Source organism: Festucalex cinctus, chromosome 3 (assembly GCF_051991245.1).
Source record: "Festucalex cinctus isolate MCC-2025b chromosome 3, RoL_Fcin_1.0, whole genome shotgun sequence".
In the NCBI taxonomy this organism is placed as follows: Eukaryota; Metazoa; Chordata; class Actinopteri; order Syngnathiformes; family Syngnathidae; genus Festucalex; species Festucalex cinctus.
In genome coordinates this window covers 33434986-33456068 of record NC_135413.1, presented here as the reverse complement: position 1 = coordinate 33456068, position 21083 = coordinate 33434986, and the positions used below count along the sequence as shown (strand labels likewise).

Here is a 21083-nt window from a genome sequence, read left to right as displayed (position 1 = left end):
TCCTTTTTAATAGAATAAAGTGACATTTTTTTCTTATAAGAAATGGTGCTACGTCTCAGCATTTATTTCTTACTTTTTTTTCTTTTTTTTTTGTCGAAAGTGTTTGATTAGAACTGTCTTCTTGACCAAGTCGTAGTTTGAAGAGCACTTAGTGGCCTTTCCGATGTTTTGTTTTTTTAAATGCCTTTATTATTTCCAAAATGAACAAACATCCAAATCAAAGTGAGCACATAGAACATAACTCTTTCCAAATGTACACCAGGTTAGTGGTTGGGCAACTTATTTGCGGCCGTCCATGGTCTCATCATCTCCACCTTCCATTGGTCAGGACGCGAAAGGGCGGCCAGCTTCTCCGCTGCTCATTGGCCAGGACACGAGGGGGCGGGGCGGGGCGGGGCCCAGTCGACTCGGTCCTCACTGGGTCGCTTGGCGTCTTTCTGCGTCCGCAAGCAAGCAAACGGCGAGTAACCTTCGCGTTGGTCTTCCGGTTCTGGTCCAGTTCGTCTTCGTGTCTTGCGAGCCATCATGTCCCTCCTCAGCGACGACCCCAAGTATCAGGAGCTACTGGAGTGGCACCGCGCCCATGGCGGAAGTATGAAGATGAGGGACATGTTCGCCGCCGAGCCCGACCGCTTCCAGCGCTTCAGGTGGGCGACGCCGACCCCAATCAATGGCGAACGTGTCCAAAGGTGGACGCTCGGCTCGGGCGCGTGCCGCCTTTGCTCGGCTCGGCTCGGCTCGGCTCGGCGTGCGCCACAAGGTCATCGCCGCGTTCAGGCAACTCAAATCAAGATTTGCTCGTCGGCCTGTTTGACACATTTGCAAATGTCAGGCGACGACGTGAGCTTTTAAACCGTTTGGCGGCTTAATGAAGATTCCGAGCAGCTAATGCAAGCTGCTAATAAAGCTAAAGGCTTCCATAATCGGACGCCGTCGCTTGTATTCCACACCTGCAATCATAACATTAATCACTGCATATTTAACGACGTCAACCTTCGAGACTGCGTCAACCTGTTAGCAGCGATGACGTCACGAGTGGCGAACGTGCCCCGCCGCACGCGCAGCCTGCGACCACCCACCATAATTACTTCATTGCTCACGTCCATCAGCGTGACGTCACTGATTGGTCCACTTGGATCCGTTTCTCAACCGGAATCCAGAATGTAACAGACCATTTTGTGTGTGTGTGTGTCAGTGTAAAGGTGGAGACGGACGACGAAGGCGACCTCCTGCTGGACTACTCCAAGAATCTCATCACCCAGGAAGTCATGGACATGCTCATCGCCATGGTAACCTCTTCTCTGCTCCAAATATTCCACCATGTTGGCTTCATCCCCAATCAAGGCTTGTTTTGTTGTTTGTGACGGCGACCGGTCCGAAGGTGGCAGTTGGACGCGAGTGTTCCTTTCGTCAACAAACAAAAATCATTTCGCCAACGCGCATTTTTCGCTGGACTAAAACTAGATTAGACTCGGCTAAAACCCTCATTAAGAAACAATAAGTGGGACGAAATCAGTCGTTGCGTTTTTGACAACTAATAAAGATGAGATGAAAATGTCCTTCACGTCATAAAAAGTGGACAAAAATCAATGGATATTTTAGTTGATGAACAAAAACAAGATGAAAATATGATTTTGTAAGATCTTGTCTCTGCTAATCGTGACAGACGGGACAAACAGGAGGTTCACAGTGAAAGGTAAAAAAAAAGAAAAGTCAATTATAGTTTTAACTTAACTTCCAACAATAATGTGAATGCGACCACAAACTAATGCTAGCTAATAGCTAGCATTAGTAGCCGTTTGAATTGTGTGTCAAGTGGTTTACATCCAAAAAAGAAGAGAAAATTTGATGTGAAATAGTTTTAGATCCAAAAAGGTTCAACATAATCTGCTGACAAAAAATGACAGTTGTCCTGACTAAAACGTTGTCAGTTTTTGTTGACTAAAACTAGCCAAATAAAATGCTTTCTTAGACTAAAAAGACTAAAATGTTTGACTTGTAGTCGACTAAAACTGGACTCAATAAAACCGGGATGAGGTTCACTAACTGTCATAATAAAAAAAAAACAACTAACAAGTGCGACTAAAACTGAGAGTAAATTTCAAAATGAACACTGTGGGCGACCTCACTTAAATGCTTTTGACGTGCGATGATGGCAAACGCACGGCACGGTCGTGCTTGTTTTTTGCCAGGATGCAACTAAAATGTTGATGAAATGCTATTGATGGCAGCATTGATTTTTTTTATGTAACAAAAACTCCCAAATGAACAATCATTCGCAAATGATGTCAAAGCCAAACTGCTTTTGTCTTGCATCATTTTTTTTTAATTTTTTTTTGCATGTGCAGTCTGCAACGTTTTAACGGCACACGTTAGCAAATCCGCAACGTTACGAGAATCGCACCTCACAAGTCAAACAATTGCAAAGAATTCTAAAGTCAAATATTTAGCAAAAGCTGACTTGTTGCTGTTGCGCCATCAAGTGCCGCTTTTTACTTCACTAACTCGTTGAACTTGAAGATAAAAAAAAAAGCTGAAATAAAACGTTTGGCGTTTGTGTGAGTTTCAGCGTTTTTGCCTTTTCAACTTGTGGCAACAGGAAGTTGGCAAGTTGCCTTGCACAAGGGCCCGAGGCGGCGTGCGAATGTCGCAAGCCGACGGGGGGGAGGGAAGGCGTGGTTGCGCCTTTGAACAGAAGAGCAGCACGGGAGCAAGATGGCCGCTACGTGCCGCCTCAGCGAGCCGATTGTTTGTTGGCGGGAGGAAACGTTGGCACAAGCAAGTCTGCCGCTGGCCGGCGTCGGCTTCACAAGCTCGCTTTTGTCCTCTCGCACGCCCAAAAATTGCGGCTTCACGTCCAAATTGCGCCTTTCGCAAACGTTTGGTTGGGACGTTTCCTCTTTCATGTCACTCAACACAATCGTCACGTGTTTGTTGAACTCTGCTGCCCGATTTTCATTGTCCAATCGCGCGAAAACAAGCCTGAAGATTCCAGTTAATGAGTGGCAACGCAAGATGGCCGCCACGCATCGCAAGCTCGCCGTATCGCAGATTTGTTTGTTTGCAGATGACAAACATTGAGAGAACTGTGAGGAAATGAGAAAAGTGTATCAAGTGTGTTGTGGGGGGTTTTACGGCCTTCAAATATTGATCCAAACATGTCGAATCTAATGTGACGCGCGACAGGCGGAGTCCCGAGGGGTGAAGCGGGCCCGGGACAGCATGTTCAAAGGCGACAAGATCAACTTCACCGAGGTGAGCCGGCGCCGTTTGCGTTCGTTCCGTCGCTCGCTCGCTCATTCCGCGCGGGGCGTGTGCGCGTTTTAGGGTCGCGCCGTGCTGCACGTGGCCTTGCGCAATCGCTCCAACGAGCCCATCCGGCTGGACGGCAAAGACGTCATGCCCGAAGTCAATCGCGTGCTGGACAAGATGAAAGTCTTCTCGCAGGTGCGTGTTGGTGCGTGCGTGCGTTTGCGTTTGCTCGCCAGGTGTTGACGTGACGTGCGCGTGTCGTCTTGTGTTGTGGACAGAAAGTGCGCAGCGGCGACTGGAAAGGATTCACCGGCAAAAGCATGACCGATGTGGTCAACATCGGCATCGGCGGCTCAGACCTGGTCAGTTGCTCACTTCCTGTTCGCCGTCACTTCCTGCTCATGTCACTTCCTGTTCACGCGTCGAGCTCAAAAATGAGTAGAAGAAAAATGGAGGAAGTCGTGAGCACGCGCCATCTGGAACAAGTTTTTTTTTTTTCTTTCCTTTTTTGAAGGCTTTCCCTTCCTGTGTTTGTCTGTCGCATGATTTTGAAGCGGGCCGTTTGATTTTGTAGTGAAGTTCGCCGTGACGTGCCGTGTTGCCTTCAGGGCCCGCTGATGGTGACGGAGGCGTTGAAGAGCTACTCGGCGGGCGGTCCCAACGTTTGGTTTGTTTCCAACATCGACGGGACCCACCTGGCCAAAACGCTGGCTCAGCTGGACCCGGAGCGGACCCTCTTCATCATCGCCTCCAAGGTGGCCTCGCTATCGCTAACGCTAACGCTTATCTCGCTGCTTTTGATGATGATGATGATGATGTTTGTGCACCCGCAGACCTTCACCACGCAGGAGACCATCACCAATGCGGAGTCTGCGCGCGATTGGTTCCTTCGTGCTGCCAATGATGTAAGCGCATGTGCACTTTTTTTTTTTTTTTTGAAAGAAATGTCGTCAACTTGCTGAAGTTTTCCGAGCGTCGCCTCCACATCTCATCTTCTTTTACTGCCCCCTGGTGGCAGAATGCAAGGAGGCAAAAGGCTCTCCTTGCCCACATGTGTGGGCATGGCACCACCTTGTTTGGATGTTTTGTGTGGTATTTGATTTTGTGCTTTCAACAGTTGTTTGTTTGTTGCAGAAAAGCGCCGTGGCCAAACATTTTGTGGCTCTCTCCACCAACGCCGTAAGTCTGATGATGTCATCATTGCTTGATGATGGTCGTCGTGACAACCAAACAAATGACACTTTTGTGTGTGTGTGTGTGTGTGGTGCAGGTCAAAGTGCAAGAATTTGGAATCGACACGGCCAACATGTTTGAGTTCTGGGACGTACGTTCACGTCTTGCTTGACCTTTTTATTCATCAGCGTTTTGGAGTTTGTTTCAATTTGGAATTGAGTTTTAGTTGTTTCATAAATGAGTTTTTGTTGTCGAAACTGTATTGTGTGCAGCATGGGAGTGATGTCATCTTTTGGTGCCGCAAGATGACATCACTTGTGTGTGACACACTTTCAAAGGCTCAATTTCAAAATGAGTCCACTTGAAATGTCTTTAAAAATCAACCCGATTCCTCAAGAAGTTTTTGCCGGTTTAGTTTTTGTCAACCCAAAATTTTGGAAGGCAATTTAGTGTGGCTTTTCTGTGACCAGATTTGTGTTGCCTGATGTGATGATGTCGTCCTTTTTAGTGGGTGGGCGGTCGCTACTCGCTGTGGTCGGCCATCGGCCTTTCCGTCCCGCTGCACGTTGGTACGAGCGCCCGCGACGGCGTCCGCTGGCGCTTTTGCCGACTCACGCTTGCTTGTGGCCTTTTTCAGGATTCGACAACTTTGAGCGGCTTCTGAGCGGCGCCCACTGGATGGTGACGATGATGATGATGATGATGACGATGTCGATGATGTCGCCGCCGTATGTTGACGCCCGCCTATCTTTGTGGCAGGACAAGCACTTTGTGAGCGCCCCGCTGGATGGGAACCTTCCGGTGGTGTTGGCGCTGTTGGGCGTCTGGTACGTCAACTTGTTCCAGGCGGAGACGCACGCCATGCTGCCGTACGACCAGTACATGCACCGCTTCGCCGCCTACTTCCAGCAGGTACGCGAGCCCGACGCGCGCGCGCGCACGCCAGTGACTGAAAGCGGGCGCGTTTCAGGGCGACATGGAGTCCAACGGCAAGTCGGTCAGCAAGGAAGGAAGTCGTGTCGGGTACCACACGGGTCCCATCGTGTGGGGCGAGCCCGGGACCAACGGGCAGCACGCCTTCTACCAGCTCATCCATCAAGGTCGCGCCATGAACAGAAAAGAACAGAAAAGAGCAGACGTCAGCAGACGTCAGTGGGATCAACGTTTGTTGTTTTGGTTTGCAGGCACTCGCATGATTCCCGCCGACTTCCTCATTCCGGCGCAGTCGCAAAACCCCATCAGGGAAAACCTGCACCACAAGGTGAGTCGCGTGTGTGCGTGCGTGTGTGCGGTTCAAGGCGAGGTGAGCACGCAAAACAAATGTCAACGTTATCAGCGGCTTGTTTTGTTTGGTGACTTTTTGCACTCTTGCCAGCACGACAGACAAACAAATGTTGCGCAATTTGCACTGAACAAGAAAAGTTGCAATCATCTCCACAATGAAAAAATATTTCTTCACGTCCGTCCATTGGAAATCCAACATTTGGAATGTTTTTTTTTTTTTTTTTTTTTTTTGGGTTTGTTTTCCAAAGTGAAAGCGAACGTTGCCGACCAATCGTCAGTCCGCTTTGGTGCACGGCCACAAAAATGTTCTGGAAGCTTCTGCCGATTTGAAATTCAACAAGGTGCCAAAATGTTTTGTCAACGATGATGGCAAAGTTTGGATGAATGAATTCTGGATTTCAGCACATATTTCAATATCAAGTACTGATTGTGACGATCAATCAATATTGTGATCAATCCTGATAGATTAGAAGTTAGGTTGATATTTGTAGTTCATATGCGCCGCCATTGTTCAAGACTTATTGAGCAATGACTTGGTGGGCCATTAGGGGGAGCACCTCATAAGAGGGGTGGAGAAAATCTTCAGGCAAAGAAGAATTTCCTTTGAATTGTGTTTATCTGTCCAACGTTTCGATGAAAAATGTCGATTATTATAGCTTCAATTGAAACCTTTGAAAACATATTTTATGTTTGGGCTTTTTTTGAAGCGCACAATTTAATATTGAAGTCATTTTATTGACTTTTGCAATGTTACATGAAAAATGCTGTCACCGTTTCTAAAATGAAACGATGCACAATATGTATCGTTTCAGAAAGACACAATTTGTTGACAGGAAGTTTGTGTTCAGAAAACATTTGTATTTGTTTTCAAACACACCACCTGTCGCATTGGCGAGTAGGCGGGGGAGGGGCTTGTGACGAAGACGAGCGTATGGCGATGAAGATGTTTTGTTCCAGATCCTGTGCGCCAACTTCCTGGCGCAGACGGAAGCTCTGATGAAGGGCAAAACCGCGGCGGAGGCTCGCCGGGAGCTGGAGGCCGCCGGCCTGGCGGGACCGGCGCTGGACAAGCTCCTCCCTCACAAGGTCTCGCCCGCCCGCTCGCTCGCCCGCCCGCCGTCGGTCAACGTTTTTCTGTTGCAGGTGTTTGAAGGCAACAAGCCCAGCAACTCGATCGTCTTCAAGAAGCTGACGCCGTTCATGCTGGGAGCGCTCATCGGTCAGTCGGCGTTCAAATTGCTTTTATTTGACGTGATGATGATGATGATGATGATGATGATGATGATGATGCGTTCAGCCATGTACGAGCACAAGATCTTCGTCCAGGGCGTCATATGGGGCATCAACAGCTACGACCAGTGGGGGTGAGTTGCCCTCCAACATGTCAGCTGGGACCACTCGTGGAAATAAAGGAGTGGCTAGCCGATAGGCTACTTTTGAGGCGGCCATATTGCTCCTCCCAACAAACCTTTGTCGACATCCCATCCAGTATTGAACATTTGACACGCGACTTATTAGAAACGGCAACATTTGTCATGTTTTCAATTTACTCAACAGAAGGTTTTTTTTTGAGAGTCCAGTCTGAAGACGGTTACGTGATCAAATCTTCTCTTGGTCTGCTTGAAGCATGAAGTCCTTCAGTCTGGATGTGGTTTTCAGCTGCGAAAAGATGAATTGAAATTGATGGCTGAAGATCGGAGTCGATTAGTACCTCAAGATTTCCAGCTTGGTCTTGAGTTTGTAAAGTCACTCAAGCTGTCTTTTAACTGCAATTCTTATTTTCTTTATTGGCAAAAACAATGAGCTCGTTTTGTTTTCTTTAGCTGACGAAAATTTTGCTTCATCCAGTTGTGAATTTGCTCTCGAGGATGACACAATACGTTGATCGAACTGCTGTCACTGATAATTACAATTGTGTCATCTGCGCAACTGATCGTCAACATCGGCGTTGTGAAGCATTTGACCCAAAGTTAACACATATACAGACTGAACAACAAGGGTCCAAGGACTGACCCTTGAGGGACCCCACATGTCACGGCCTTTCCATCACGTTCAAAATGTCCAATAGTCACAAAATAGGACCGGAACCATTTCAGGACTGTTCCATTGAACCCCGCCCACGTTTCCAGCCTGTCCAACAATATATTATCATCAATCGTGTCAAATGCTGCACTGAGGTCCAACAAGACCACCGCCGATACCTCGCCGATACCTTGCCTGTCAATCGTATATCGTTCACGACTTTAATCGGAGCGGTTTCTGAACTGTGATGAGGTCGGAAACCTGACTGGAATTGATCCCAAAGTCCGTTTAAGCTCAAGAAATTGCTGAGTTGATTAAAAACTACTTTTCACCTCTTTTGGTTACGAAGGGAAGGTTTGCGATTGGTCGATAATTTGCTAGCAGGGAGACATTGCGTTCTTTTTTTTTTTTTTTTTGGGGCTTGACGGCGGCTACTTTCACAGATTTCCGAAGCGCACCTGATTGAAGTGAGCAGTTAATTATTTGCTGCAAATCCATCTGAACAGATTTCAGATGGTATCGAGTCAAGACAGCTCGTGGAAGGTTTCGATTGCTCAACCAAGTCTACTACACGATTTTCATCCACTGAGTCCAATTCTGTCATGGCAATGAAATTATTTCAAGGTGATTTTAAGTGCTGCATCATTTTGTCTTCAAAGCGGCACACGTGACTTTTTTTATGTACCATATTTATTTTTGAAACGTGTTACAAAATAGTGACCGCCCACTTCTGACCTTCTACTAACTGCCTGTAAGCTGTACATCGTATTCGTATATAATCGAGTCTGCTCGTGAGGTGGGAGGAGCAAGATGGCCGCCCTGTGACTTCAACGGCGTGCGTGGTCTTATCCAGTCATATATACAGGTCAGTGGCTGGGACCAAGTTAGCTAAATGAGCCTCTTGTTGTTGTGTGCGCCCCCTAGTGTGGAGCTGGGAAAACAGCTGGCCAAGAAGATCGAGCCGGAGCTGCGCGACTCCGCCCCGGTTTCGTCTCACGACGCCTCCACCAACGGACTCATCAACTTCCTCAAGAAGAATTTTGCTTGACTCGCCGGCTAACATTCCACGCTTGCTTCGTGTCGTCCGTCGTCTCTGTCGTGTTTCTCACGTGCACAAATTCCGCTTTGTCCAAACAAAAAGGCCACAAAATGCTTCCTGCTGTTTAATAGCCCCGCCCCCTCCACGACATTGTGAACAAATGTTTTTCCTTGTCGGCAAACAATAAAAGTATCAAAACGTCTTGCGATATCACTAATAATCAAAGTTCAAACTCCTTCAAAGTCTTGCTTTTATAAAAAAAACAAAAAACACGAGTCTTTAAAAGGAAGCACAAACGTGCCCGTCAATCGCAAGGCTTCCGGAACATTTTCTTCTTGGCGTTTTCCTCCAGCGCGTTTTCATGGAGGTGGTCTCGGACGGCGCTTGGCTCGCGCTTGCGGGCAAACTTCTTCTTCAGGCTTCCCACTAAACTCTCGTACCTGCAAAACAAGCGGCAGCTGGCGAGCCATCGGCCGATCCGGCGTGAGGCATCGTTGGATCGACCGTCAACGCACCTGAGCGCCATCTCCTCGTCCGTCACGTCCGTCTGCATGCGGCCGGCGTCGGCGTCGGCGTGGACGGCCGCTTTCCCGGCCGGGCGAGGGTTCATCAGCGCCATCAGCCTCTGCGAGCGCAACAAGACGGAACGGAACGGAACAGCCGTTGGACTTGCTGTCGCCGAGCCACATCCAACATGGCCGCCGGCTCACCAACCTCCACTTCGGGGTTGAAGCCTTGGAAGGACATTCGGCCGTACAGAAGCCCCTCCAGCGGGACGGCGCTTTTCTCCTCCACCAGCAAGTTCCTGGCAGGAAAAAGCGCCACAAATCACAACCTCGACTGGGCTGCTTTGATATTTTGTTTGTTTTTTCACCACATTTCCTTCAACAGCTTTCCAAGGTGAAACGCAAGTATTTTTTCTATTTGGTACTTTTTATTTCCTCCTGACTTTTTTTTATATTCAAAGTGGTTCTTTTTTTAAATGATATGTATTACTAATTGTATTTATTTTATATTTGTATTTTGCTTCCATATATGAGGGGGCGACGTTCATGTCCATAAATGTCCCTTCGTCATTACGACGATTGAACGATACTGGTGATGGGGCGCGTGCGTGTTGTTTACTTTCGCGTGCTTTGCTTGGGCAGGTCCAGGTACCAGTGCTCGTCACTGATAATCCTCTTCTCGTCTTCTCGCAGTTGCTTCTTCGTCTCGGCGTCCAAACCTCTCTGCATGAACTGATCAACAAACAACACGCAAGAATCGGAAAGTTTACGCGTGCTCCATTGCGTCCTGTTGTAGCAGCTAGCTAGCTAGCTAGCTAGCTAGCTGGCTAGCCAACCGTCGGCGTGACGTACCTTCATGCGCAGAAGATTTTTGGACAGTTTCACCGAGTCGGCCGACATAGTCAAAGTCGCTTGACGTGACGACTTGAACGCCGGTGATAGAAGAGAAAAAAAGAAAAAAAGAAGCTTGAAGCCAGAGAAAGTCAACGTTGGACGCAAGTTCTCCTCCTTCGTTCGGCGTTGAACCGCGCTTCGCAAACTCGAGCGGTGCATTACCGCCGCCCAATGGTCAGCCATCGTTACTGCATTGGCGCGCTAGCTGAATCGTTCCTCGCCATCTCTTACGATGTGACATATTTATTTACACCCCAAATCGATCACGTTTACCTGGCCCAAATACACATTAAATGGGGTCCGTATACATATATATATATATATATATATATATATACACACACCAAATTGTATGTTGACGAACATTCATCTTTTGGGGGCCGGGGACTCCCGCTTCAAGATGGCGGCTCGGTCTGTCAACCATCTTGTGCTGCGTTCACGGTCCTTTGGCCTTTTCTTGGAGAAGCCGAAGCTTGCGGCAAAAGTAAATCGGAACAAACCTGGCCCACTTTTCAAAGTAAGTTAATAGAGACCCAAATAAACGTCACTTCTCTTCAAAACCCTTTGATAAACAGCTCAAAATTTCTTTCTGTTGAGGTTTTACATTTTCACACTGCATTTATTGTCGACTGTTAGGGCAGAAACCGCAGGACCAGATGTACTCAACGTTTTACTTTGAAAGAGCGGCGGCAGTGCTGTTGGAGTAGTATGTCTTGACGTGACCGTGACCAATCATCGGTCGTCCTCCAAACATCAGGACGGCAAAACGATGGAGAGCTCAAATACATCATCACTTTGAACAATCGCCTCATTGATCGACAGCTCGCCAGGTATTGATTGAGACCTGACCTTCATCTTCTCGCGCTTTTTCTTCTTTTACAAAACATTTTAAAGGACGTGATCGGTCCATTGCTCTTATCGATAGGAAAAAAAACAAAACAAAAAACAGGTGCCATCCATGATTTTTTTGGCGGTCATTTTCAGTACTCGTTCGTTTTATTGAACGCACAATGCTAATCAATACATTGTTTAGCGTGCCAGGATGCTGGCCAGGAAGGGTTTGGTGCCCGACGGCTTCCTGCTGACCCGGCTGGCGGAGGAGCGCAATCAACCCAACCGGAAGCGCTCCCGGTGTCAGCGGGCGCGCTTCATCACCAAGACGGGCTCGTGCAACGTGGCCCACAAGAACATCCGGGAGCAGGTCAGCGCACTTTGGCGTTTGTTTGTCGTGGAAAATCCCATTTGGATTCGTGGATCCATACGTGTATATGTGTATGGATGTATATGTGTGTGTGTGTGCATCTCAAGTGGAAGGACGCGTCATTGTGGCGTGTTGCTGTGTGGTTAATAAAGAAGCGAAGTTTGGAAGCGATGATGTGCCGATGTGCTGTCGGGTCAGGGTCGCTTCCTGCAGGACGTGTTCACCACCATGGTGGACCTGAAGTGGCAGCACTCGCTCCTGATCTTCACGTCGGCCTTCCTGTGCTCGTGGATGCTGTTCGCCATGGCGTGGTGGCTGCTGGCCTTCGCTCACGGCGACCTGCAGCCGCGCCGCCTGCAGCGCGCCGACGCCGTCCCCTGCGTCACCGCCATCAACTCCTTCACCTCCGCCTTCCTCTTCTCCATCGAAGTCCAGGTCGGAGCCGTCGCCGCTCGCCGCCTTCCTTTTCGCGCCCTCGTCGTACGCGTCGCCAAGCTAATCGTTAGCGTCCAAACAATTGACAGCATCGTTTATGAGGTTTTCCAATTCGTCAGACATAAACTCGAGGACTCGTACAACTGGAATGATATGCTTCATCATTTTCAGGACAGGAGGAAACTTGTGTATGTATTTTTTTTCCAATAAGCGTAATTGAAAAATGGGGTGTTCCAAAGCAGCGACGCTTGTGAGGAGCAAGCGGTTCAAAAATGGATGTGATGAATGCTGAAATGAATTTCCCAGAGGGAACGTCGAAGTCTCGGATGCCACACGAGCCGGAAACGCGAAGACGTGGCATGAAGGGAAACGCGAGCGTCCGTTTTGTTTTGTTCTGGAGTCGCGCCGTGTCGTCGCCGGATGAGTAACGCGCAGGTGCGTCCAGGTGACCATCGGCTTCGGCGGACGCATGGTGACGGAGGAGTGCCCGGCGGCCATCGTGTGCCTGATCGTGCAGAACATCCTGGGCCTGATCATCAACGCGGTGATGCTGGGCTGCGTCTTCATGAAGACGGCGCAGGCCAACCGGCGCGCCGAGACGCTCATCTTCTCCCGCCACGCCGTGGTGGCCCCCCGCAACGGACGGCCCACCTTCATGTTCAGGGTGGGCGACCTCCGCAAGAGCATGATCATCTCCGCCACCGTGCAGCTGCAGGTGAGAGAGGCGGGCAGGGGGCGGGGCCTCTTCCACCAGCCGCCTGACAGATTTCAAGTGCTCCTAATTATTTCTAGTTTTGGAATTTTTCGTTTGATTTGGTTTTGAGGTTGTTGTTGTTTTTTTTATGATAATAATCTGCTTAGTTTTGCTTGCCGAGCGTTCGCCTGCCCTTCCTCATGTGTCAACCAATCGGCATCCTCTGCCACTCGTGTCTTGCCCAGCTGTGTCTAATTGTGTCAATCCTATTTAGTTTCTTGTCTCCGTGCTGTCGGCGTCGGTTCATTGTGGTTTTCGGCCCGTCGTTGTGCCACTCGGGGATGCTGAAGTTCTTGCGAAGGCAGCATGACTGCCAAGATGGTCGTCGGCCATGTTTGATTAGCAGTGGCAAGTAAGCAAGTCCGCAGGTTGAAGCGGACTTGTTGTTTTTGTCTGCCGTCAGGTGATCCGCCGCACGGTGACGTCGGAGGGCGAAGTGATCCCGGTGAGCCAGCTGGACATCCAGGTGGAGAACCCGCTGAGGAGCAACGGCGTCTTCCTGGTGTCGCCGCTCGTCGTCAGCCACACGCTGGAGAGGGGAAGTCCGCTCTACGACCTGTCGGCTCACTCGCTGGCCACCGCCGACATGGAGGTCATCGTCATCCTGGAAGGTGCGCTCGCCGGCGTGGAAACGCATCCTTGGCGTTAGCGTTAGCGTTAGCGTTAGCGTTAGCGCTGCTAAATGGCTTTCGGCATTGGCCTGGAAATATAGCGCCCCATCTTGCTCCTCCCACCTCGCCAACATACGAGCCATATTCAGCTCGGAGGCACACAAACCCCATTTTGTGAACAAGTTAAAACAAAGAAATAAGTGTGTTGACGGGATGTGTTGCTTTCAAGACACCCGTTTTGCTCACTTAGAATTCTGATTCATTCCAAAGTATTTCCTCCTGTAAAGAGAATGAAGCACATAATTTCAGGCAAGTTGTAAAATGTCCTCTTGTTTATGTTGAATAAATGTCAAACAGTCTCAACTATTCTCCCATTTGAATACGGCAAATGTAGATGATGAGAAATGTTTTTTGGGAGGAGCAATATGGCAGCCTCGCCCCCTCACAAGTTTGGTGAGTCACTTGGCAAACTGTATTCGTAACAACGGTGAGATCGTTTAATTTGCACGTTGCGAATGTATTTGGATCCGGGTCGGGGACGTGTTCTTCTTGCGCTGTGGTCGCAGGCGTGGTGGAGACGACGGGCATCAGCATGCAGGCCAGGACGTCGTACACGCCGGACGAGATCCTGTGGGGCCGCCGCTTCGTGTCCATCGTGAGCGAGGAGGACGGCCGCTACTGCGTCGACTACTCCAAGTTCGGCAACACGCTGGCCGTGCGCATGTCGGCGCTCAGCGCCAAAGAACTGGAGCAGGCGCGCGGCGCGCGGGAGGCCGGCGCCGAAGTCCAGGAGGACGCGCGGCCGCAGGGCTGGGGGCTGGTCCGGGCCGGGAGGGGGGGCTTCCGGAGGGGGGGGCGGGCCTGCGAGGGCGCCGCCTCCCGACCCTGGTATGACCCCGGCCGAGAGGAGGCGGCCCAGTGAGGACGTCACCTGTCGTGGTTTTGTTTTGTTTACAAAGGCGCGTTTGTGTGACCTCACAGTCGCGCATGTTGATGACATACGTGAAGACACAAACGTGGAAGTGACTTGACACTTTTTTTTTTTTTTAAACATTTGACATCGGTTTATTTACATATATTACAACATGGCTCCAACAAAGCAAAAACCAAAATTTCATACGCCTCAAGGTCAGGTTAACCTAATAAGTTACAATTTATAGATTTGCAAAAATATTTCCTGACAAAAACAATTCAAAATCATTTGCACTCCAGTCAATTTTTTCACATCAACAAAAATGTCATGAAAACAAAAAGCACCTCAGGCAATTAAAGGGGGAACAAAAAAGGTATTATTAAATACAAATAGTGGACTAGTGAGCCATGCAGTCAGAGGCAAAATGTGAAAGTTGAATTAAAAACTAAGTAATATTCATACAGCCAAAAGTAGCATACGAAGATCGACTTGACACTTTTTTCACTGGACTGAAACGAGACTCAAACCCTCATTAATATCAGTCAACGAATAAAGACGAGACGAAAACGTACTTCGCTGAGTACAAACTCAACTCAAATCTATGGACATTTTCATTCATGAACAAAAATGAGGTGAAAATGATATCATTTTGCCAAATCTTGTCTCTACTCGTCTGTCATGTGACACACGATGACACGCCCCCTTGCAAAACTGCAGCTCGGTTAACTATAATAAAAAGTAACATGCGTGATTGAAACGGGACTAAAAGCAAGACTACATTTCAAAATGGCGGATAAAATGAACACTAGAGACAAGTGATTTTTTTTTTTTTTTTATTGTCAAACGTGAGCTCGCTCAGAGGCAGAAGACGAGCGCGCCGAGCAGCCAGCCAATCAGCAGCATCGGCGGCGGGGCCACGCCCACCGCGCCGCTGGAGTTGCACAGGTTGTTGTTGCAGCAGCGGTACGAGAAGGACGACATGGCGGCCGGGAACATCTGAGACAGACGCGAGTTGTCGCAGTCCGTGTAGCGGATGCACTGGCGGAGCGTCTTGCCGCCTAAAAGGCAAAACAAACGTGAGCCAATCCAGTTCGACAACAATACAAAAAGCGGAACTGACGTCATAAGTGCTCCGTTGCGTTTTGACAACGTTTCAGGAGAAGACAAAAACCTGATTTAATGGTACGAAATGTTGCATTCTTGTCATTTGGGATTGTGAACGCGCCACAAGATGGATGACGGGAATCGCTATTGCACATGAATCGCAATCGACACGCGAACACAAACAACAAAGGCGTAACCGGAAGTCGCATTAACTGCTTTCCGGTCGTGGCGACCTTGCACGCTGAGCGTGAGGCAGGCGTCCTCGTACGTGCACTCGTGGACGTCGTCGCAGCGGCCCGTGTAGTCGGCGCACTTGTAGCAGCGGAGAGCGCCACCTGCTGGGACAGCGTCACGTCACGTCACGTCACCTGAAGTTTGTTGTGAGTTGGAATCGCGACGACTGAAGCGGTGAAAAGGAAAAGCCACCTTGATGCGGGAAGATGGTCGCCATGACGACGAGGAGCAGGAGAGGATCCGCGCGCGGCGACATGTCGTCGTCTTGTGCCACAATCCGCTCAAGTCAACCGTCAGAACGCGTCTTTGTCCTCGCTCGCCGTCCCCCGCACGCGCACGCGCACGCACGCGCGGACGCACAAAAGGACGATTGAGAGCTCGAATGTGAAAACAAGAAAACACGCGATCGAGTCCCGTCGTCGGTTGCTTCAGCTGAAAACAAAAGTTAGCCGAGAAAGATGCACATTGGTTAGCTTGTTCGCTCACGAGTTGAATTGAGTGTTTTGTTTGCTCGGTCAATTAGTGGACTTGTTGCTCCATTTTTTTCGATGGCTTTGGACAAGTTCTCAGACTCGAATAAACTCTTAAGTCCAGCCTGCTTTTGTTTTGTCCTCGTCTTTGCTGGCGTTTTCCTTTTCTCATCTCGCAATCCGCTCAGTTGGAAACGTTTTGTTTCCTTCTGTCGCTTTAGTTTGTCTTTTTCGTGCTGTGCGAAGTGAATTTTGTTGTTGTGTATTTGTGCCTTGCGCAATAACAAGAAATCGGATTTCCCTTTTGGACCCGTTCCGCTTTGTTCTGCACGTGCGCGAGCATGTCAGACTTTTGACTGGCAGGCGACTCTTCGTGGGCCTTCAAGTCATCTTGTGGCCAACCGCTTCGGACCCAACAAGACCAGGAAAGAACGCCAGAAGACGTCTTCGGCCTTGGCCGGTGGGCCGACCCGTACGTGCACACCAAGGCTTGTATGTACCACGGTCCAAACCGGTGCAGCTGATTGAGACCAATGGTTGGATTCCCCCTGGATCGGCTGGCAAGCAGTTGGCCAAGGCCAGCTGGAATGGGCTCCAGCACCCCTTGTGAGGAGTAAGAAAATGGAAGGATGGATTCCCTCCTTTTTATTTCGTTACATTTCGTCCATTTCTTGGTTGACTGCTTCATTCTACTTCTTTAGTTGCTTCGGCCAAGACTTTTGAGGTGGCGTGGCGGCCATATTGCTCCTCCCGAGAAACATTTCTCAGCAAACGATCCCATGCGTTGACAGGAGCCCAATTGGAGAACATTTGAGACGCTACTTAGTAGAAACTGATGCTGTTTTCCATTTGGTAAAGATAAACAAGAGGACATCAGACATTTTATAACTTGCCTTGAAGGGATAGTTTGTATTTTTTGACATGAATCTCAATTTCATCCCGACAGCGTTCTGTGACACGAGTTCTGGTCCCGTGTTGGACGAGAGGAAAATAGTCCAGCAAGCTGGCTGGTTTTTCTTCTAAAAACAATTTGTGTTCAAAAGAGTGACACATTTCCATACAAAACTCCCTTCCGCAAAAAAAGCCGGGCACTGCTTTTGTCTTCGTTGGCATCGTCTACAAGTTTTTGGTCTTTTCAACGGCGGAAGTCGCGCATCAGCGGTCTGCAGCCGTCGATCGGGGAAGCTGATTGGAAGATAAAGCAGAAAAAGAAACACGGCAAACTCAAAACCAGAAAGAAAACAAAACAAACAGATCGCTTCTTGTCGATCAAAGGAAAAGCAGCACGTCCCGCCCACTTGTTAAAATGGTGGCCGGCCCCGCCCGTTTGCGAGATGGGAGTGGCAAGATGGCCGCCCTGTGGCTTCAACGCCTGCACGCTCGTCAACCTGCCTTGTGCGATCTAACAGGCGAATGAGCGAACTTTTCACTGAGCCACCTTTCATGCTTTGCTGACTCGCACGCACAGGAAAAGAGGAAGCGAAGATTTTTGTTTCAGTTTCTCAGAAAGTCATCGAAACATGGACGGCAGCAAGCAGTCGACAGGTGGGTGACGGCAAAATGAGCAAAATGCTCCAATGTTGACGTTGCGCGCGTTTGTGCGCAGGAGGCACTTCCTGTTTGACCACCGGGGAACTTCAGCAGCACTTTCGAGAGATGAAAAACTCGGAGAAAAGTCCGAGAGGCAAACTGCTCTTCGTCGTGTCCGACGCGCAGCAAGATGAAGAAGACGCCTGCGTGGAGGTCACAAACACACCAAATCGATGACGGTTCGGTTCGGTTCGTGTGAATATGGACGATATATAATATGCACATCAGATGGTCTGCATGGCGAGACTGGAGAACGCAATCGACGCCGTTGCTCATTTGGTCCAGTGGAGGGCGCACTGACGAGCAGATTGGAAATCCAAATCAAATAATAAATAGTGTTTTTCTATTTTTAGAATCTGTTTCCAAACGTGATATCCACGGAGCCGTAATTTGACACGTTATTGGATTTTCGTTTTAAAATAGAAACACCAAAATTGAAATACAGCTTGATTTTTCTGGTTTGGATTTCTGGAACAGGTCGGAAAAGTCTAATAATAGTTTGATTTTCAATGTTTATTTCAGAAAGGAAAATGGGATACAGTAAGAGTCACAAATCGAAAAACGGCCTGTGCTGTATTTTGGTTGGACACTGCCGGAAGTTGACACTGTGAGCATTTCTCATACTGGCCAGGAGATGGCGACAGCGTGGCGTCCGAAAACGATGTAAAGTTCGTGTTCTGTCACGATCCACCAGCAATCTCCTCAATTCCACAAACGCAAAGTACACACTTTGAAAGAAATTGAAAAAATAACCTCGTAATTAATAACAAGTTACAGAAAATTAACATAATTCAATGAGAAGTTGCTAAGAGAGAAAAGAAAAAAATGTTGGCTGGAGATGATCAGAAGACGATATCGTTTTTAGACGCCTGTGTCGCCATCTCCTGGCCAGTAAGAGAAATGCTCGCGGTGACAACTTCCGGCAATTAAAACAAAACAAAACACGGGCCGTTTTTCCGATTTGTGTCGAAATCAAACAGCCTTTTCTTGACCTGTCCAACGAGAAAATCAAGCTGCATTTCAATGTGTTTTTTTTCTATTTTCAAATGAAAATCAAATAACGAGTGTTTTTTCAATGTTTATATCAGTTTCCGAACATAATATCCAATGACCAAAAGAGACACGAAGCTTTGCTGGGCCACATTGACACTGTCAACAGTTCGCGACCTCCTAAGGAGCAAACAAACCAACGAAAACGAAAACAATTGGAATGGGAATTGCACTTGAAAATGTTTGCTTTAGACTCGAGCTTGTCAAGATTATTCCGATCATTTTGACAACTTCAAACAAGGTTTCAAGCAAGTTTGTGACGCGCTGCGCAACGCCTGCAGGTGGCGCTGCTGAGCACGGGAAGCTTCAGCCCTCGTCACGTGACGGTGCGCCGGAGCCACGCCCACTTCTCCCGCTTCCACCGCCAGCTGCAGGCGGAGTTTGGGGAGGAGCTGGAGAGGGCGGCGCTAGCGGCCCCGCCCCTTCGCGGGCGTGGCCCGGCGCAGGCGCAGGCGCAGGCGCTGCAGGACTACCTGAGCGGCGCCTTCGCCGTCTGCGGCCACTCGCCGCTTTTCGCCCGCTTCCTGACCGAGCGGGAGCGCGCCCGCGCCCGCGTCCTGATGCGCGCCGGACGCTACGCCGACGCCCTGGAGCAGCTCGCCCGCGTCCTCGCCGTCCACGACAAACTTTTGCCCTGGCACAGGTCAGATGCAGAGACATGATTTTGACATTTATTGAGCACGCAAACAAACAAACAAGGCGCTCATCAGCATTCTCGAACATAAAAACATACAAATCAACAGAAAATTAGACTATTCAAAAAAAATTCCAATCTTTCCACTAAAGAAACGGAAAGATGGGCTTTATTATCCATAACCAATTTCAAAGGTTTACAAAATAGTAGAAAGTCATTTTCCAGTGGAATAGTCATGATTTTGCTTTAAAATATCATCGATATTTGTGTACATTTCTACTCTGGTAGAAAGGCCATGTATAAAGTTTATTATTAATATTATTATTATTTGAGCACGCAGGCAATATTCAGAGAAAAAAAACTCGTAAATTTGCGTTTAATGAATTCATAATTGCTGAATTGCACCCAATTGATGTGATGCTGTTCCGTTTTGAGCAATTGCATTCAATTGCGTACACGCATTTAATCAATGTTTGCAAATGACATTCAGATCATAAAATGCCTTCATGTCAAAATATTGCGCTAATTTGTATTTTATATTCTGCCAATACGCGAGTAATTTAGCTGATGAATCCAAATGAAAGTGTGATGAATCAGATTCAAAATTGTAACGGTTTGACAGCAGTATGAAAAAGGCCCAAAAAATCACTGACGCCGACTCGTCGCCATTGTTGTGTTTTTTTGCCGCGGGCAGGCGGAGCGCCACGTGGGCGGTGCCCACGCTGGCCGCCGTGGCCGTGTGCCACCGCGACCTGGAGCGGCCGCGGGAGGCGCTGGCGGCCGGCCAGCGGGCGCTGCCGGCCGTCCGCCGCTACGGGATGCGGCGCTACCGAGCGCCTCTGCTGCGCCTGCTGGTGGACGCCGGCCACCGGCTGGGCCGACCCGTCGCCCGCCTGCAGGAGGAGCTGACGGCGGCCGAGGACGCCGGCCCCGCCGCCGCCGCCGCCGCCTCCCTCAAGGAGGTGGTGCTGGACGACTTGGCCGACTGAAAGCCAAGCGGGAAGTGGCTGCCCAATGCGGAACTTTGATTTCAACTTTGTGTCTTTGCTTCTGCTTTTTGTTTTTGGGAAACGTTGCAAATGCAAATTCGTGTGTTGGTTCATCCGCTCGTGTCAAGACTGGAAATGACTGACTGAAAAAGCCACTTTAAAAAAAAAAAAAAAAATGGATATTTAAAGATCCTTTTGTTTTTCTTGCTTTCGTCACATTGTTGTACAGTGTGGAATTGATTGAAGCATCATTGATTCAAATGTTTCAATAAAGATGGAAAAAAAATCTTCTCTTTTGGGTTCCAAATAAAAACAGATAGAAAAGAAAAATTGACATGCAAAAACATTGATCTAAAATCAAACAAAAACAAATACAAACAAAATTCAAAAATACAAATTTAGAATTGATTAAATATTATATATTGCCATGGCTTCCCCAAAATACATGAATTGATAAATATATATATTGGAAAAAAAATCGGTCATATTGTTACCACGAATATCCTTGAAATCATTTTGAAGTTCGAACAGCCAACACACTGATCTGTATATATGAGTGGATAGCCGATACATAGGGAAAGACTTTTGACGCCACCATATTGCTCCTCCCAAGAAACGTTTCTCCTACATTTACAGTCTCCATTTCAGTCAGTATATATATTTTTTTATTAAAGAACTCAAACTGTAATTCAACAAAAGATGCCTCTGCCAAATCTCATTTTGGGGTCTAAGCGATAACAGAAAAAGGAGGTCTTGAAAGCAGCACATATGCTGCTTTCGAGGATGGTCGGAAATCGGAAATATCCGAGTTGAAACTTCCCAGTTCCGACCTCAAAGCGTTCGAGGTGAAAGTAAACAACCAAAATGGCGGATAGTGATCAATTGTTTTTTTTTATTTTGGTCCCCAAAACTCAATTTGACCACCAGA

General features: G+C 48.4%; 5 protein-coding genes across 13 annotated transcripts; 3 read left to right on the top strand and 2 right to left on the bottom strand.

Moving 5' to 3' along the window:
- The first annotated feature begins 367 nt into the window (after nt 1–367).
- On the top strand, nt 368–8971 carry LOC144016588 (glucose-6-phosphate isomerase-like). Of its 3 annotated transcripts, XM_077517910.1 has the most exons (18): nt 373–647; nt 1196–1289; nt 3187–3255; nt 3328–3447; nt 3531–3614; nt 3861–4007; nt 4086–4157; nt 4387–4431; nt 4523–4576; nt 4934–4994; nt 5063–5106; nt 5185–5337; nt 5396–5525; nt 5610–5686; nt 6667–6795; nt 6853–6928; nt 7007–7073; nt 8656–8971. In XM_077517910.1, exons 1-18 carry the CDS (start codon nt 526–528, stop codon nt 8777–8779), a joined length of 1668 nt encoding a protein of 555 aa, XP_077374036.1. In that variant the 5' UTR covers nt 373–525; the 3' UTR covers nt 8780–8971. The 3 variants fall into 3 exon arrangements, with proteins under 3 accessions (XP_077374037.1, XP_077374035.1, XP_077374036.1); XM_077517909.1 differs by lacking the exon at nt 7007–7073 and having other exon boundaries at nt 371–647; XM_077517911.1 differs by lacking the exons at nt 3187–3255; nt 3328–3447; nt 3531–3614; nt 7007–7073 and having other exon boundaries at nt 368–647.
- mphosph6 (M-phase phosphoprotein 6) lies at nt 8882–10386 on the bottom strand. Its single transcript, XM_077517920.1, has 5 exons — nt 10129–10386; nt 9896–10008; nt 9485–9575; nt 9286–9395; nt 8882–9210 (listed from the first exon to the last, which is right to left on the bottom strand). The coding sequence occupies exons 1-5, from the start codon at nt 10351–10353 to the stop codon at nt 9075–9077; spliced, it is 675 nt and encodes a 224-aa protein (XP_077374046.1). The 5' UTR covers nt 10354–10386; the 3' UTR covers nt 8882–9074.
- Nucleotides 9652–16015, top strand: kcnj11l (potassium inwardly rectifying channel subfamily J member 11, like). 5 transcript variants are annotated; one of them, XM_077517913.1, is made up of 7 exons: nt 9652–9670; nt 10807–11000; nt 11204–11371; nt 11479–11806; nt 12252–12521; nt 12964–13171; nt 13738–16015. In XM_077517913.1, the coding sequence occupies exons 3-7, from the start codon at nt 11213–11215 to the stop codon at nt 14063–14065; spliced, it is 1293 nt and encodes a 430-aa protein (XP_077374039.1). In that variant the 5' UTR covers nt 9652–9670; nt 10807–11000; nt 11204–11212; the 3' UTR covers nt 14066–16015. The 5 variants fall into 5 exon arrangements, with proteins under 5 accessions (XP_077374039.1, XP_077374040.1, XP_077374038.1 ...); XM_077517914.1 differs by lacking the exon at nt 9652–9670 and adding an exon at nt 9863–10687 and having other exon boundaries at nt 10807–11119; XM_077517912.1 differs by lacking the exon at nt 9652–9670 and adding an exon at nt 9867–10687.
- LOC144016592 (CD59 glycoprotein-like) lies at nt 14240–17295 on the bottom strand. 2 transcript variants are annotated; one of them, XM_077517922.1, is made up of 3 exons: nt 15615–16768; nt 15422–15523; nt 14240–15142 (listed from the first exon to the last, which is right to left on the bottom strand). In XM_077517922.1, exons 1-3 carry the CDS (start codon nt 15676–15678, stop codon nt 14940–14942), a joined length of 369 nt encoding a protein of 122 aa, XP_077374048.1. In that variant the 5' UTR covers nt 15679–16768; the 3' UTR covers nt 14240–14939. The 2 variants fall into 2 exon arrangements, with proteins under 2 accessions (XP_077374048.1, XP_077374047.1); XM_077517921.1 differs by lacking the exons at nt 15422–15523; nt 15615–16768 and adding an exon at nt 16786–17295.
- On the top strand, nt 16165–20415 carry snx20 (sorting nexin 20). 2 transcript variants are annotated; one of them, XM_077517918.1, is made up of 4 exons: nt 16165–17437; nt 17499–17635; nt 18814–19175; nt 19861–20415. In XM_077517918.1, the coding sequence occupies exons 1-4, from the start codon at nt 17413–17415 to the stop codon at nt 20153–20155; spliced, it is 819 nt and encodes a 272-aa protein (XP_077374044.1). In that variant the 5' UTR covers nt 16165–17412; the 3' UTR covers nt 20156–20415. The 2 variants fall into 2 exon arrangements, with proteins under 2 accessions (XP_077374044.1, XP_077374045.1); XM_077517919.1 differs by lacking the exon at nt 16165–17437 and having other exon boundaries at nt 17525–17661.
- The last annotated feature ends 668 nt before the right edge of the window (nt 20416–21083 follow it).

Excerpts from the sequence above, each read along its gene's own strand:
- LOC144016588 (XM_077517909.1), top strand. The coding sequence starts at position 526 with ATGTCCCTCCTCAGCGACGACCCCAAGTATCAGGAGCTACTGGAGTGG. Across the intron at positions 4,008-4,085 it reads TCTTCATCATCGCCTCCAAG|ACCTTCACCACGCAGGAGAC; the intron begins GTGGCCTCGCTA and ends GTGCACCCGCAG. Across the intron at positions 5,687-6,666 it reads GGGAAAACCTGCACCACAAG|ATCCTGTGCGCCAACTTCCT; the intron begins GTGAGTCGCGTG and ends GTTTTGTTCCAG.
- mphosph6 (XM_077517920.1), bottom strand. The coding sequence starts at position 10,353 with ATGGCTGACCATTGGGCGGCGGTAATGCACCGCTCGAGTTTGCGAAGC. Across the intron at positions 9,576-9,895 it reads CCCAAGCAAAGCACGCGAAA|GAACTTGCTGGTGGAGGAGA; the intron begins GTAAACAACACG and ends TTTTCCTGCCAG. Across the intron at positions 9,396-9,484 it reads GCTTCAACCCCGAAGTGGAG|AGGCTGATGGCGCTGATGAA; the intron begins GTTGGTGAGCCG and ends TTGCGCTCGCAG.
- kcnj11l (XM_077517913.1), top strand. The coding sequence starts at position 11,213 with ATGCTGGCCAGGAAGGGTTTGGTGCCCGACGGCTTCCTGCTGACCCGG. Across the intron at positions 11,372-11,478 it reads ACAAGAACATCCGGGAGCAG|TGGAAGGACGCGTCATTGTG; the intron begins GTCAGCGCACTT and ends GTGCATCTCAAG. Across the intron at positions 13,172-13,737 it reads GGTCATCGTCATCCTGGAAG|GCGTGGTGGAGACGACGGGC; the intron begins GTGCGCTCGCCG and ends CTGTGGTCGCAG.
- LOC144016592 (XM_077517921.1), bottom strand. The coding sequence starts at position 17,005 with ATGCCAACGAAGACAAAAGCAGTGCCCGGCTTTTTTTGCGGAAGGGAG. Across the intron at positions 15,143-16,785 it reads ATACAAACTATCCCTTCAAG|GCGGCAAGACGCTCCGCCAG; the intron begins GCAAGTTATAAA and ends TTTGCCTTTTAG.
- snx20 (XM_077517918.1), top strand. The coding sequence starts at position 17,413 with ATGGACGGCAGCAAGCAGTCGACAG. Across the intron at positions 17,438-17,498 it reads CGGCAGCAAGCAGTCGACAG|GAGGCACTTCCTGTTTGACC; the intron begins GTGGGTGACGGC and ends GTTTGTGCGCAG. Across the intron at positions 17,636-18,813 it reads AAGAAGACGCCTGCGTGGAG|GTGGCGCTGCTGAGCACGGG; the intron begins GTCACAAACACA and ends CAACGCCTGCAG.